This window comes from Cetorhinus maximus, chromosome 19 (genome assembly GCF_964194155.1).
Source record: "Cetorhinus maximus chromosome 19, sCetMax3.hap1.1, whole genome shotgun sequence".
NCBI lineage: Eukaryota > Metazoa > Chordata > Chondrichthyes > Lamniformes > Cetorhinidae > Cetorhinus > Cetorhinus maximus.
Genome location: NC_135897.1, coordinates 17,951,015 through 17,965,253, shown reverse-complemented (window position 1 = coordinate 17,965,253; position 14,239 = coordinate 17,951,015). Strand labels below are relative to the sequence as shown.

The following is a 14,239-nucleotide window of genomic DNA, read 5'->3' as shown; positions in this document are numbered from 1 at the left end:
TCATTCTCTTTGTAATCTTCTTCTGTGTTGCACATTGGGGAAAGATGAAAACTTTCAGCTCCTATGAAGAACTTTGCAGCTGTATCATTCACTGTTGCTGTGACGACAAGGATGTATTCAATACCTGAGGCATGAATGAAACAGGTAGACGAAAAGAAGAATGAAGAACACCCTGAAGACACCGCAGAATATAAGGAAAGGAATACTTCCCTACTACTCTTAGGGTAGGAATCTCACTTTCTGTAGGTAGTGGTATCATTTCAATGCTTGCTTCAGGGTGGGACTGCTCTGCTGCGGACAACAGAATCGTGGAGTTAGCATGAGAAAGCAGGATTGCACGCTTATGAACAATGGAATAAACCTCTGGACCGGGGTCTTTATGATGTTCCTGCAGCTTAGATTCATTCCAATTAATAAGCTCTGAACTTTCACTATAATCCAACAGAGTTGAGCATTTCATTCCCCCTGGATAGCTTTTTTCTGGCTCCTTGTTGATGCATATCATCGTTGGGCTCAGTGGAATAATCAGACAAATTCACTTCTTTATTACCTTCTTCAATAAAGGGATGATTCTCCTCAAAAGAGACAATAAAGACTATGGAGGCATTGGCAGTGGAGTCAAGGAGTGTAGTAAGATCTAGGACCTTGTGCTTAGCAGAAGACAGAAAGGAAAGAATAGATATATAAATTTATATATTTTATAAAATTATTATTTTTATTTTAAAAATGTACAAGGCTTTACCCTCACTAACCATGACTCATACCAGGGAATTTCTACTTTCAGAAACCAGCAGGGACCTTGTTACCTTTAAAGAGGTGCTAATGCCCTCTGTGATGACCGACCAAAAAAAAAAATGCATCAACACCCTTTTACATTTCTAAGGCAGAGCTCCAGGCAATGGAGACGGTATGTCTGCAAAGGATTCTTCTATTTGACACCTCAAGATTCCAGGCCTGGGAAAATACATCTTTTGTCCAACACCCAGGAGAAGAAGTGGGAGGTATGTCACATGACTTCCTTCAAGTTGCTAGAATCTGTAATATTGCTGTGTGGAACTGAATCCAGGCACTCTTCACTTTACCATCTAACAGGTAGCAGCAAAAAGAGCTCTGTTCAGGTGAAATGCCTGATCCTCATCTACACTGTGAACAACTGAAACAGCGGAGCTCCTGTTTCTGTGCCTTCAAGACTAATTCACCTCCACGTGTCTCCTCCATCGTGGAAGTCCTCGCTTCTGGAAAGTTGGATCACCCTGTAACAGTTTCAGCCTGCTAACCTCTGAAGGAATACGCCACTGACTCTGGACTCTGGACTCACATGAAACCATAACTCTTATTTTTATCGTGGCCTTGCCCTGTATCCTTATCCCTCTTTTATTGTATGAGTAAAAAAAGGGGGCAGATGTTGTGAAACCTCTTTCCCATGTTTTGTGTATGTGTGTAAAATAAACCAACCCTCTTATTTTTCCTTATCTCGAATTTGCTGTGGAGTTATTAATAGAGGATTGAATAACTCCAAACTGAAGAGTTGGGGAAAACACATCACCACTTATAAAGGGGGAAATCAGAAATCAAAAACACCTTTCTGTTTACGGATGGGTAGGGAGTGGAGAAATCAGGGCTGTTTAAATTAAACCCCCTCTGGTCCATAACAACCTCTTCTTCCCACAGAAGCTTTGCTTCTGCAACGGCTTCATTCTCCTGAACTCTATCTGGAAAGAACCAACCAAGGCCTAGAAGCTCCTCTATTGGATGTTCACTGTCTTGTTCAGTGCCTGCTGTTTCCACCTCTTTCAGCCTGTCTGCAAAGAGAAGTGAGGGATCTGCAATTCCCTCCTGTCCAATGGATTGTGTTTCTGCGATAAAGACCAGCTCACTGTGTAATGGATGGACTCCAATTTCTATTGTGGTGTTGAGCTTTTCCAGTCCTTGGAACACCTTTGGAAATTCACCCGAGTATTTCTCCATTGTCCTCTATTGTTACCACATTGACCTTTCGTAGAAGATCAAGTCTTAATCACACTGTTCGGCTGAGAGAGAAATTTGTTGATTCTGTAAGGCATAAAGAGTTTGATTAATTTCTTTATCTTCATGCAATGCATTTACGTCCTTCCTTAAATAAGGAGACCAAAACTGCACACAGTATTCGAGGTGCAGTCTCACTAATGCCCTGTATAAGTGAAGCATAATATCCTTCCTTTTATGTTCAATTCCTCTCATAATAAAGGATAACATTCCATTAGCCTTCTTAATTACTTGCTGCACCTGCAAACTAAGTTTTTTGTGACTCATGCACAAAACATCCAGATCCCTTTGTACCTCAACAGTCGTTCTCTGTTTAAGTGATACTGTGTTTTTTTATTCTTCCTGCCAAAGTGAACAACTTCATATTTTCCCACATTATACTCCATCTGCCAGATTTTTGCCCACTTACTCAACTTATCTATACCTGTCTACAAACTCCTTTTGTCTTCTTCACAACATACTTTCCTACCTATCTTTGTTGCCTGCAAATTTAGCTACCAAGCCTTTGTGCCACTTATCTAAGTCATTGTAAAAATTTGAGCACAGCACAGACCCTCGTGGGTCCACGAGTCACATCCTGCCACTCAAAGACCCATTTATGCATATTTTCCATTTATTGCCAGCCAGCCAATTCTCTATGGTGCTTAATATGTTACCCCCTACTCCATGATGTAGTTTTACTTTTCTGTGAGTGACTTGAAGACTTCAGGGTAAGTTCATGGTTTTCTGGACACACTATTCTGTGTCTTGGTCTCTTAGAGTCTCTTGGTCATTTGACTTTTGATGTCATGCTTACATCAGCGTTAACATCACTATCTCATTAACATAACCAATAACCCTTTACTCCACAGATTTCAGCTCCACCATTGGCCACAGCCTCAGTCAAGGCTGCTGCATTGATGGTCAGCATTGTCTCCTTCACTGGGAGTGAGGACAGGCAGCCTGGTTAAGTGCTGCTGCCTGTGGTTGTGCCATCTTGTCCTGCAGGAGAGAGGGAAGTGTGTCACTATGTGTGGTGCAATGTGTCTGGATGATCTTCCCATCAGAGTTGAATAGAAACGGTGAGATGTGGGTGTAAGGTTTGCAGCAATGCTAAGTGTGTGAGGGTAAGGTGAAAATATGAATGTGAGGTCTGCAGCCTGATTGAGAGAGATTGTTGATAGGTGAGTGATGAGGGTGTGCCGCAATGAGCAGTGTATGTGGTGAGTGGTGCATTTGGTAGGATATGGAATTTGAAAATGCACTTGTGTGAAGTGATTGAACTTGTGGTACTGCATCCAGTACTCAGGGCTGCACGGCTCTCTGCTCCCACTGCCTTCAGTTTGTCTGCAGGGCATCCTGGCCCCTACAGATAGATCTCTCCTGCTCTCCACAACCTGCACCAAGGCCTCCAGTGCAGTGTTGGAAAATCTTGCAGGCTGTTCTCTGTCATGTTGTACCATTCTTGTGTCTTTTGAAAGTCAAATCACTTTTAAATCTACTTCCAACACCTGCTCCAACCACAATGTACTATTCTTTCCTAGCTGCAGGCTAGCTTGAATTGGTGCTTTGTCTCACATGCTTTTGGACCCCCTGCCCAGGCGTACAACAACTCAACAGCACATTGAGCATTGGCTGCAATCATTTCAATTAACAGGCACCCATTTTCAGGGCTATTTAATTTTGCAGCTAGAATATTATTGACAGAAGGGTAGGGGAACATCATCCTAAACTACAGCTAGATTGTTCAAGAGTGAATCCTGAAAAGCTTTTATACACATAGGGTGGTGGATATGTGGAACTCTTTGCCCCAAAATGCTGTAGTTGCTGGGAGACAATTGGAGCTTTCAAGACTGAGATCGATAGATGTTTGTTGGGTAAGGAGATTGGGGAATATAGAGCAACACTGGGTAAATGGCGGTAAGGTGCACATCAGCCATACTCTGGCTGTATGGCACAGCAGATTCAAGGGGCTGAATGGTCTCCTCCTCCATGTTTATGGTGTGTAGGAAATAGGAATTTAAATAGTTAAAGTGAAGTTACAGCCTCAAGTCCTGAATTTTAATAATCACCAGTCAAAAGTTTCAATGAACTCTTACTGGGAAGGCCTGAGATGAACTTTACCTGCCCTGTTTAGTATGCAGTCTATGTGAAGCTTTTGCTGCCATCAGTCCATCTACACTCAGACCTTGGGCAAGAGACAGGGAAAAATAAGCACCCAGAATTTGCACTGATTTTTTATCTAGCTCATGTTGAATCATCAGGTGGTGGAGGATTTGATCAGGCTGTTTTCAAACCTCCCTCCATTCTGGTAAAGCCCATTGGAAGAGGATGCAGAAGAGATTTACCATAATGCTACCAGGGATGAGGGACTTAGTTAATGTGGACAGACTGAAGAAGCTGGGATTGTCCTCCTTAGAGCAGAGTAGATTAAGGGGGGATTTGATAGAGGTGTTCAAAATCAAGTGGGGATTTCATAGATCACGTAGACGTGACTCCAGGATGGTATGTTGCCTCCCTGGTGCCAGAGTCAAGGGTGTCACTGAACGACTGCAGGGCATTCTAAAGGGGGAGGGCAAACAGACAAAGATTGTGGTACATATTGGTACCAACGACATAGGTAGAAAGAGGGATGAGGTCCTGCAAGCAGAATTTAGGGAGCTAGGAAACAGATTAAAAAACAGGACCTCAAAGGTAGTAATCTCTAGATTACTTCCAGTGCAACGCGCTAGTGAGTATAGAAATATGTTAGTCCAGATGAATGCGTGGCTGGCTGGAGAGATGGTGCAGGAGGGAGGGCTTTAGATTTCTGGGAAATTGAGACCGTTTCTGGGAGCAGTGGGACCTGTACAAGGAGGACGGGTTGCACCTGAACTGGAATGGGACCAACATCTTGTGGGGAGGTTTGCTAGTGCTGTTGGGGAGGGTTTAAATTAAATTGGCAGGGGGATGGGACCCTGAGAGGAGGTTCAGCAGGGGGAGTTGCACAACCAAAATTAAAAGAGAGAGCAAGTGAGTCTGGAAGGCTTAGAAATTATAAACCAGTTAAGGCACAAGGGAGTTTGGCAAGGTTGGATGGTATTTATTTTAATGCAAAGAGTCTGACAAATAAGGCAGACAAGTTGAGGGCACAAATTAACACATGGAATTATGATGTTATTGCTGTCACAGAAACATTGAAAGAGGGGCAGGATTGGCAGCTCAAAATTCCAGGATACAGGGTCTTCAGGCGAGACAGGGGAGGAGGTAAAAGAGGAGGGGGTATCGCAATATTGATCAAGGAATCAATTACAGCAGTAAGGAGGGATGACATCTTAGATGGCTCCTCAAATTAAGCCTTTTGAGTAGAACGGAAAAATAAAAAAGGAGCAATCACATTGCTGGGAGTGTACTATAGGCTCCCAAATAGTCAGAGAGAAATAGAAGAGCAAATATGTAGGCAAATTTCAGAGAAGTGTAAAATAATAGGGTAGTAATAGTGGGGGATTTCAACTTCCCCAACATTAACTGGGTTAGTCATAGTGTGATAGGTTTAGAGGAAGCAAAATTCTTAAAATGCCTCCAGGAGAGCTTTTTAAGCCAGTAAGTAGAAGGTCCTACAAGAGATTTTAATTTTAGGGAATGAAGCTGGGCAAGTGGTAGAGGTATCAGTGGGGAGCATTTTGCAGATAGTGATCATAACTCTGTAAGATTCAAGGTTGTTATGGAAAAGGACAAGGATGGGCCAGAAATCAGAGTTCTAAATTGGGGTAAGGCCGATTTTAATAAGATCAGATATGATTTGGCCAGGGTGCACTGGGAGAAGCTACTTATAGGTAAATCTGTGTCAGAGCAGTGGGACTCATTCAAGAAGGAAATAGGGAGAGTACAGGGCCAACATATTCCAGTAAAGACAAAGGGTAGGACCAACAAATCCAGGGAACCCTGGATGTCGAGGGATATACAGGATTGGATAAAGAGAAAAAGGGAGGCTTATGGCAGGGCTCAAAACAGCGGAAACTCTAGAGGAGTATAGAATGTGCAGGGGGGAACTTGAAATTAGGAGAGCAAAAAGGGGGCATGAAGAAACATTGGCAGGTAAAATAAAGGAAAATCCAAAGTTATTCTACAAGTACATTAAGAGTAAGAGGATAACTAGGGAAAGCATAGGGCCCATTAAAGACCATAGTGGTAATTTGTGTGTGGAGCTGGAAGACATAGGTAGGGTTCTAAGAGAATACTTTGTGTCGGTGTTCACAAGTGAGAGGGACGACATGGGTATGGAAATCGGGCAGAAGGACTTTGATATAATTAAATAAATTAGCATAGAAAGGGAGGAGGTTCTTAGTGGTCTGGCAGGCTTAAAAGTAGACAAATCTCCAGGCCCGGATAAAATGTATCCCAGGCTGTTGCGTGAGGCAAAGGAGGAGATAGCAGGGGCGCTGGCAATAATTTTCAATACATCACTGGCCACAGGAGAAGTGCCAGAGGACTGGAGGACAGCCAATGTGGTACCGTTATTCAAGAAGGGAGGAAGGGAGGAAGGGATAAACCAGGGAACTACAGGCCAGTCAGTCTAACCTCAGTGGTGGGGAAACTATTGGAAGGAATTTTGAGGGACAGAATTAATCTACACTTGGAGAGGCAGGGATTAATCAAGGACAGTCAGCATGGTTTTGTTAAGGGGAGGTCATGTCTGACCAATTTGATTGAATTTTTCGAAGAGGTGATCAGGTGTGTAGATGAGGGCAATGCATTTGACGTAGTCTGCTTGGACTTCAGCAAGACTTTTGATAAGGTCCCGTATGGGACACTGATAATGAAGGTAAGAGCCCATGGGATCCAATGCAATTTGGCAAATTGGATCCAGAATTGGCTGAGTGGCAGGAAGCAGAGGGTCATGGTTGAGGGGTGTTTTTGTGACTGGATGCCTGTGTCCAGTGGGGTTCCACAGGGATCGGTTTGGGTCCCTTGCTGTTGGTGGTATATATAAACGATTTAGACTTGAATGTAGAAGGGTTGATCAGTAAGTTCGTGGATGACACGAAAATTGGTGGGGTGGTAAATAGTGAGGCCTTAGATTACAGGAGGATATAGACAGGCTGGTCAGATGGCTGATCAGTGGCAAATGGAATTTAATCCGGATAAGTGTGAGGTGATGCACTTGGGCAGGACAAACAAAGGCACGGGAATACACAATGATTGGTAGGACCCTGGGAAGTACCGAGGATCAGAGGGACCTTGGTGTGCATGACCACCAGTCCCTTAAGGTAGCGGGACAGGTAGATAAAGTGGCTAAGAAGGCATTTGGGATACTTGCCTTTATTAGCTGAGGCGCAGAATATAAGAGCAGGGTGGTTGCTGGAACTGTATAAAACGCTAGTAGTGCAAAACTAGAGTATTGAGTGCAGTTCTGGAATCCTCATTATAGGAAGGATATAATTGCACTAGAGTGCAGAGGAGATTTACCAGGATGTTGCCTGGGCTGGAGAGTTTTAGTTATGAGGAGAGATTGGATAGAATGGGGTTATTTTCCCTGGAGCAGAGGAGATTGAGGGGGGGCATGATTGAGGTGTATAAAATTATGAGGGGCATAGATAGGGTAGACAGGAAATAACTTTTCCCCTTGGTGGAGGGATCAATAACCAGGGGGCATAGATTTAAGGTAAGGGGAAGGAGGTTTAGAGAGGATGTGAGGAAGAATTTTTTCACCCAGAGGATGGTGGGAACCTGGAACTCACTGTCTGAAAGGGTGGTAGAGGCAGAAACCCTCATAGCATTTAAGAAGTATTTGGATGTGCACTTGTGATGCCATGGCATACTGGTAATGTCACTGGACTAGTAACCCTGCGGTCCAGGCTGCTGCTCTGCAACAAGGCTTCAAATCCCACCATGGCAGCTGGTGGAATTTAAATTCAATTAACCATTGGGAATTGAAAAGCTAGCCTTATTGTCATAAAAACCCATCTGGTTCACTAACATCCTTTTGGGAAGGAAATGTGCAGAATCAGTGTAACTTTCAAAAGGGAATTAGAGGAGTTAAATTTGCAGGACAATGGGGAAAAGAGTAGGGGAATGGGACAATTTGGAAAGTCTAACAAATCGCCAGCTCAGAGCCCTAGGCTGGTTTAGGATAATATTTTACATTTGGTTCATTGTTCGACATGAGCTTCAGTTTTTATTGCTTAAAGTCAAGAATTAAACAGAAAAGGATGGAGTGATATTTACTTTTGATTTTATTACTGAAATGTGTGCTGACATTCCAATACAAAAATCCCCATGTCTGAGAGTTCACAACAATAATTTCAAACAACTGAATATCATACAGAATGCTGCAGCAATCTCAGGATATGGTGCCTTAACACAAACCCTAGAGTTTACATTTAAATACTTATATAAGTTACTCAATAATAATGCAGTTTGTCATCTTTGGCATGAAGTTCAATGGCACTAGAATACAGCCGGTGTCAGGTACAAATATCCATACAAAATATATTAACATTTTTTTCTTTTTTTTTTGCTTCACAATATTTTTTGTAAACGGTGTGAATGCTGTCACAAAGTAAAGGCAATGGCCAGCAATTGCACATTATCTGAGAAAGATCACAATCTAAAAAGCTTAGCAATTCCAACTCCAGAATTAAGTGAATTCCCCTCTGCTGTTCAGTTCCCAGTCACTTCTGGGAGCCTTGCACCCCTCACACACTGAAATATATGGTGGAAATTGATACCCCAACACACACCCCTTCGTGCAGTTCTTGGTTCTCGCTTGGATAAAGATTCCAGCAAATTCCTTTATAAGCCTAGATGTTTTGCCAGCTGGCTATATGGCCATGTGTGGTATCACAGTCCCATTCCCACTGACAGCTACAGCCACATGCATCCTGGAATGTTCCATTGGGCAGCCACCAGGATCATGCTGGATTGTTTTTGGCCCTAGCCCAGGCCCGATGGCCGACGAAGGGATAATTGGATAATCAAACTGAGCCTTTGGATCCACTTGGTCTACACTCCAGGCTTCTTGGTTTTGTAAATGACACATACTAGTCATTGTGGCAGAAACCAGCTGCCACTCTCCACCTTAGGTAAACCCTCTGCCTTCCACTAGTGCTCTGCATCCTCCTGAACTGGAACACATGAAGTCTGCTATATCATCAGGGTAAGGAAAATATGGAATAAACACCAGGGTAATTCACAGCTCATGGCCATGGAACACTGCAAATCATATATGCTCTTGTCAAATCCAATAATGAACTGGAGCTGTATGGACAGGCAAAACTATAAAAGCTACAGGGGAAAGGATCCCCTTTGAAAATATCATTCACATTTCCAGTGACCTATGCATGAAATAGTGACCAGTCACATACTCAATGATGTCGTCACCTCATGAATCAGACCTCCACCAGTAGCTCCCACTCTCATCCATTCCCAACCATGTAGGATGGTAGAGCAAGGGGGTGGGAATGACAGGGCCTCAGGAACACACAAGTAGCACCTCCACCCATTGATTTCAATCTGAAAACCTCAGGCTGGGATCTCCCACTGTGAGAAGCAGTGTTCCTCTAAAACAATCAGGGCAGGCAGACTAGGACACATCTCCATTATTGTACTGGTACATGAATATTTGAGAAACAGATGGTCCAACACCCAACAGCATTTTGTTTGATTAAAAGGAGAATGTACTGACATGTTCCCATTATGGTGCTTTGAAATAACTGTTTATATCTTATTGCAGAGGTATGATGGAAGCTGAAGGTGAGATGTAAATACAGTGTCTCTGGTCCTGCTCACTGAACTGGAGGAAACCCTCACTGACAAATGGTTTCATGTTGTTGGGAGCATGCATTGGCAGTTAAGGTGCATCTTTGGAGAGTTTACAAAGCAAGGTCAGTTCTATGCGAAGCTTGGCATGAAACCAGCTTGCAGTTATTGTGGAGGCCCTTGCAGATGGCATCATTTGGCAGCAGCCATTTAATTTTTCTCTTTTTAAAAAGGTTTGCCTCATTGAGGAAAGTGTAGACTGTATCACTGAGTGATGCCGCCCCATTGCACACACACAAATCGCCGCAGGCAGAATGCTTGCCCAACAGATGCTCAGTTGCGACGGTCCTCCCTTTGTGGAAGGCTACCCAATGAAGCCTGATTGTGACAGTGTTGAGATACAGCAGCAATCCGTTCTGTCACAGACAGTGTATACCGCCTGATAAAGCTGCTATGATTCATGTCCAGTAAAAACTGAATGCAAGAATCTCCCAGTCACAAATGGAAATCTTGGGAGCTGTTCAAATTAAGACGGAATTTATGCACTCCAAATATAACTGTTGAGCAATAGTTCCATGGAATATGTTGACAACATTAGAAAATAGAAAACATATATCTGGGCAAAGTGTCTGCTGCCAGCAGGAAACTGAAGTTAGTTTTTAAAAGATGTTTTAGCAACAGCAAAGGATTACACAGAGTCTAAAGCTGAAACGAAAAAGGTGCTAAAAAGGTTGGATTTATAGCATTATGTACAGTATATATTATGCACAGCACCGTCTAGTGCTATGTATTTGTACTTATATATATTTATGCCGCTGTGAAGCTTTTATGCTTGGCAGTTGTGTGAAAAATACTGACACCTCCTACGAGACCTTCTTGTCCATCACAGAATTCAGCTTCACAGCAGTTTGAATAGTTTGAGTTAGGTTCATGAGTGGTACACACTTGGCACAAAGAATAGCTCAGCTCTTCCCATGTGTACAAGTCTTTATAGCAGCTTATGGATATGGTCATTTAGGCTACATCTCCCCCGCTTTTCCCCAAACATAAAGTTCCATCTCAAAGTCTTTCGTGCATTGAACTCTCAATTTTCTTCTTGTTTCTGTTGTTCAGACATCTGGGTAGAGGGGAGAAAAAGGCTTTGTAAAGAAGGAGATGTTTATGTTTCACAGAAGTCCTTCGTTTCCTGCCACAAGAGTATTTTTCAGATAAGAATTTCAACCATTTCGCTGTCTGATGGTTCCTGGTTCCTGGTATTGCTGGGGACCATCTGAGCCACTGGCTGTGAAGTATCTGTGAAGGTGAAAAGCAAAAGAACATTCCTAGTCAAATTTTCTTCTCTTCAAACCCCAATACTAACAAAGATTCTTCTCCCCTGGCCTCACCCCCCCAGGGCTTCAGGATCACCTGCATCCCATCTAAACTGCATAGCTGGAATTCCTTGGGATTAGCTCAATCTGCAGGGCTCTAATATGAAGAGGCCAGAAATGGGAATCGATACAGCCTCCAAGTTTACAACATATGGCTAGGTTACTGGGCAATGAATCACAAGCCAATTTGCTCATACCCATGTGTGCCTCTCCAAAACACACATTCTCTCCTGTCTGGCCTCCCCTGACTCGGCGTCACGAGCAACCACACAGGCACTCACCTGATGAAGCCGCTGGAGGTTTGATGACCCGCAAGCTGAGTGCAGCCTCACTGTCCTGTGAGTTTCCCTGGGCTGAGGCTGCAGGCTCAATCTCTGCTAATTTCTCAGTCTGCGTACTGCCGTCTCTGCTCCCATGTTTGGCGTGGGATGTCACAGGATGTGACGTGAAAGAGGCTGCCTGATCCTCTGCGAGGCTTTTGTTCAAAGCACCTGGAAAGATGAAGAGATTTTAAGCACTGAACCCAGTTCTTCATTTTATTACACTGTAAAACTCATATAATTTAAACCATGTCTTCAGTAAATTAATGTCCCCTTTTCTTCACTGATAATATCTTTGCTGTCTGTTTCTATGTAGCTTTTTGCTGGTCACATGAAACAAACTCATTAATAAAGTCCAAACAGATGTACGAAGCTGCAGGGCAATAGAATGCTTCCATAGGTGCTGATACCTTGCTCTTAAAAGCTGGCTCAAGACATCAGGCAAACTTCCCGGGTCTTTTGGCTTATTTTTACTGGTAGTAGTTTTTTGAAGCTGGTAAGTTTACCATTGTCTCAGAACACAGGAAATAGGGGCAAGAGTAGGCCATTCAGCCCACTGAGCCTGCTCCACCATTTAAACAGGTCATGGATGATCATCTACCTCCCACTATCCCCATATCCCATGATGTCATTAGTATCCAGAAACTTAGCGATTTCTGTCCTGAACACCCTCAATGATTAAGCTTCTCTGGGGGAGAGAATTCCAAAGATTCACCACCCTCTGAGTGAAGAAATTCCTCCTCATCTCAGTCCTAAATGCCTACCCCTTTTTCTGAGACTGTATTTTCTAGTTTTAGAGCTCCTCGCCCTGCCCACCAAGACAGGGGAAACATCCTATCTACAACTACCCTGTCACGCCCTGTAAGAATTTAGTAAGTTTCAATGAGATCATCTCTCATTCTTCGAAACTCTAGAGAATACAGGCCCAGTTGCCCCAATCTCTCTTCATAAGACAGTCTCACCATCCCAGAAATCAGTCTGGTGAACCCCCGTTGCACTCCCTCTATGGCAAGTATATCCTTCCTTAGATAAGGAAACCAAAACTGTATGTAATTATACTCGTTCAACCCCACACAGCCTGATACTTCACGCTGAACCTTTCCTTTGAGGCACAGTATTTTGTAACAGTGTGAGCTGTTGGATGACCTGTTCCCAGTGATGCATAAAAATAATCAAGATTAATGATTGACATGTGAGGAATTATCTGCCACCATTTCATCAAGGTGTTCGATATTTTGAGAGGTTTTGAAAGAAGATAGGGAGAAACTGTTTCCCATGATAGGAGAGTCAGTATAACCAGTGCATACTGATTTAAAGTAATTGGCAAAACAACTGGCGGCGAGATGAGGAGAATTGTTTTTATACTCAGCGAGTTATTATGATCTGGAATGCACTGCCTGAAAAAGGTGGTGAAAAACAGCTTTGAGAAAAGGAAAAGAGGACAAAAGTGCAGGGGATACAGCAGGAAAGTGAAACTACTTGGATCTCATTCAAAGAGCCAGCACAGGCACAATGGGCTCAATGGCCTCCTGTGCTGCATCATTTTCTCATTTACTCTGCAGTACAGGAAATGAGACTGAATTAGCCCTTATGCCCTCCTACTCACTTCATATAAACACAACAAGAAAGAATGAAAGGAGCTAATACCACAGAATCACAGAATTCTAACTGCACAGAAGGAGGCCATTCGGCCCATCGTGTCTGCAATGGCTCTCCAAATGAGCATTATAGCCTAGTGCCATTGCCCTGTCTTTTCCCCTTACCCCTGCACATTGTTTCTATTCAAATAATCATCTAATGTCCTCTTGAATGCCTTAATATTTCGCCAGAGCTTTATGAGCTCTGTCCCAAAATGCTTCACGGGCAATATGTTGTTTTGAAGTGTCATTACTGTTGTGATGTAGGGAACGAACTGGTACACTGCAAGATTCCACAAAGATCAATAAGATAAAGGAGCAATAAATAATGTCCACTCTTCACTAAATAGGGCCAGAGGACATCCACTAAATGGACAGATAAGGTCTTGGACTAATCTTTCACTTGAAGACCTCCAACAGTGTAGCATCTCTTTAGCCTGAATTTTGTGCTCAGGTCTCTGGAATGTGGCTTGAATCCACAATCCTCCAGCTCAGAGGTGAGTATGCTACCCACTAAACCAAGGATACTGCTTTAACTGCACCATAAGTAGCTGACATCTGTCATTGGGGAAATGCTAAGATCCATTATTAAAGAAGTAGTAGCAGGACATTTAGAAAATCATATCACAATCAGGCAGAGTCAACATGGTATTGTGAAAGAGAAATCATGTTTGACAAATTTATTAGAGTTCTTTGAGGATGTAACAAGCAGGATGGATTAAGGGGAATCAGTAGATGTGTATTTGGATTTCCAAAAGGCATTTGATAAGGTGCGACATAAAAGGTTACTGCCTAAGATAACAATAAGATAGCAACAACCTGATCACTGACACTCAGTTTGGGCTCTGCCAGTATCACTCAGCTACTGACCCTGTTATAGCCTTGGTCGAAACATAGGCAACAGAGCTGAACTGCAGAGGTGAGGTGAGAGTGACTGCTCTTGACATCAAGGCAGCATTTGACCGAGTGTGGCATCAAGGAGCCCTAGTAAAACTGAAGTCAATGGGAATCAGGGGAGAAATTTCCACTAGTTGGAATCATAAAGAGTACAAAGGAAGATGGTTGTGTTCGTTGGAGGTCAATAATCTCAGCTCCAGGACATCATTGCGGGAGTTCCTCAGGGTAGTGTCCTCGGCCTAGCCACCTTCAGCTGCTTCATCAATGACCT

General features: G+C 43.2%; 1 protein-coding gene across 2 annotated transcripts in view; it reads right to left on the bottom strand.

Annotated features, from left to right (window-relative positions):
• Nucleotides 1–8,201: 8,201 nt before the first annotated feature.
• Nucleotides 8,202–14,239, bottom strand: part of amotl2a (angiomotin like 2a) — a 32,260-nt gene continuing 26,222 nt past the window's right edge. For both annotated transcript variants that reach the window (XM_078563541.1, XM_078563542.1), the window contains exons 11-12: nucleotides 11,396–11,605; nucleotides 8,202–11,037 (exon numbers count right to left, since the gene is read on the bottom strand). In XM_078563541.1, the coding sequence (XP_078419667.1) occupies nucleotides 10,949–11,037; nucleotides 11,396–11,605 (299 nt within the window). In that variant the 3' untranslated portion in view covers nucleotides 8,202–10,948. The remainder of the gene's footprint in view (nucleotides 11,038–11,395; nucleotides 11,606–14,239) is intronic.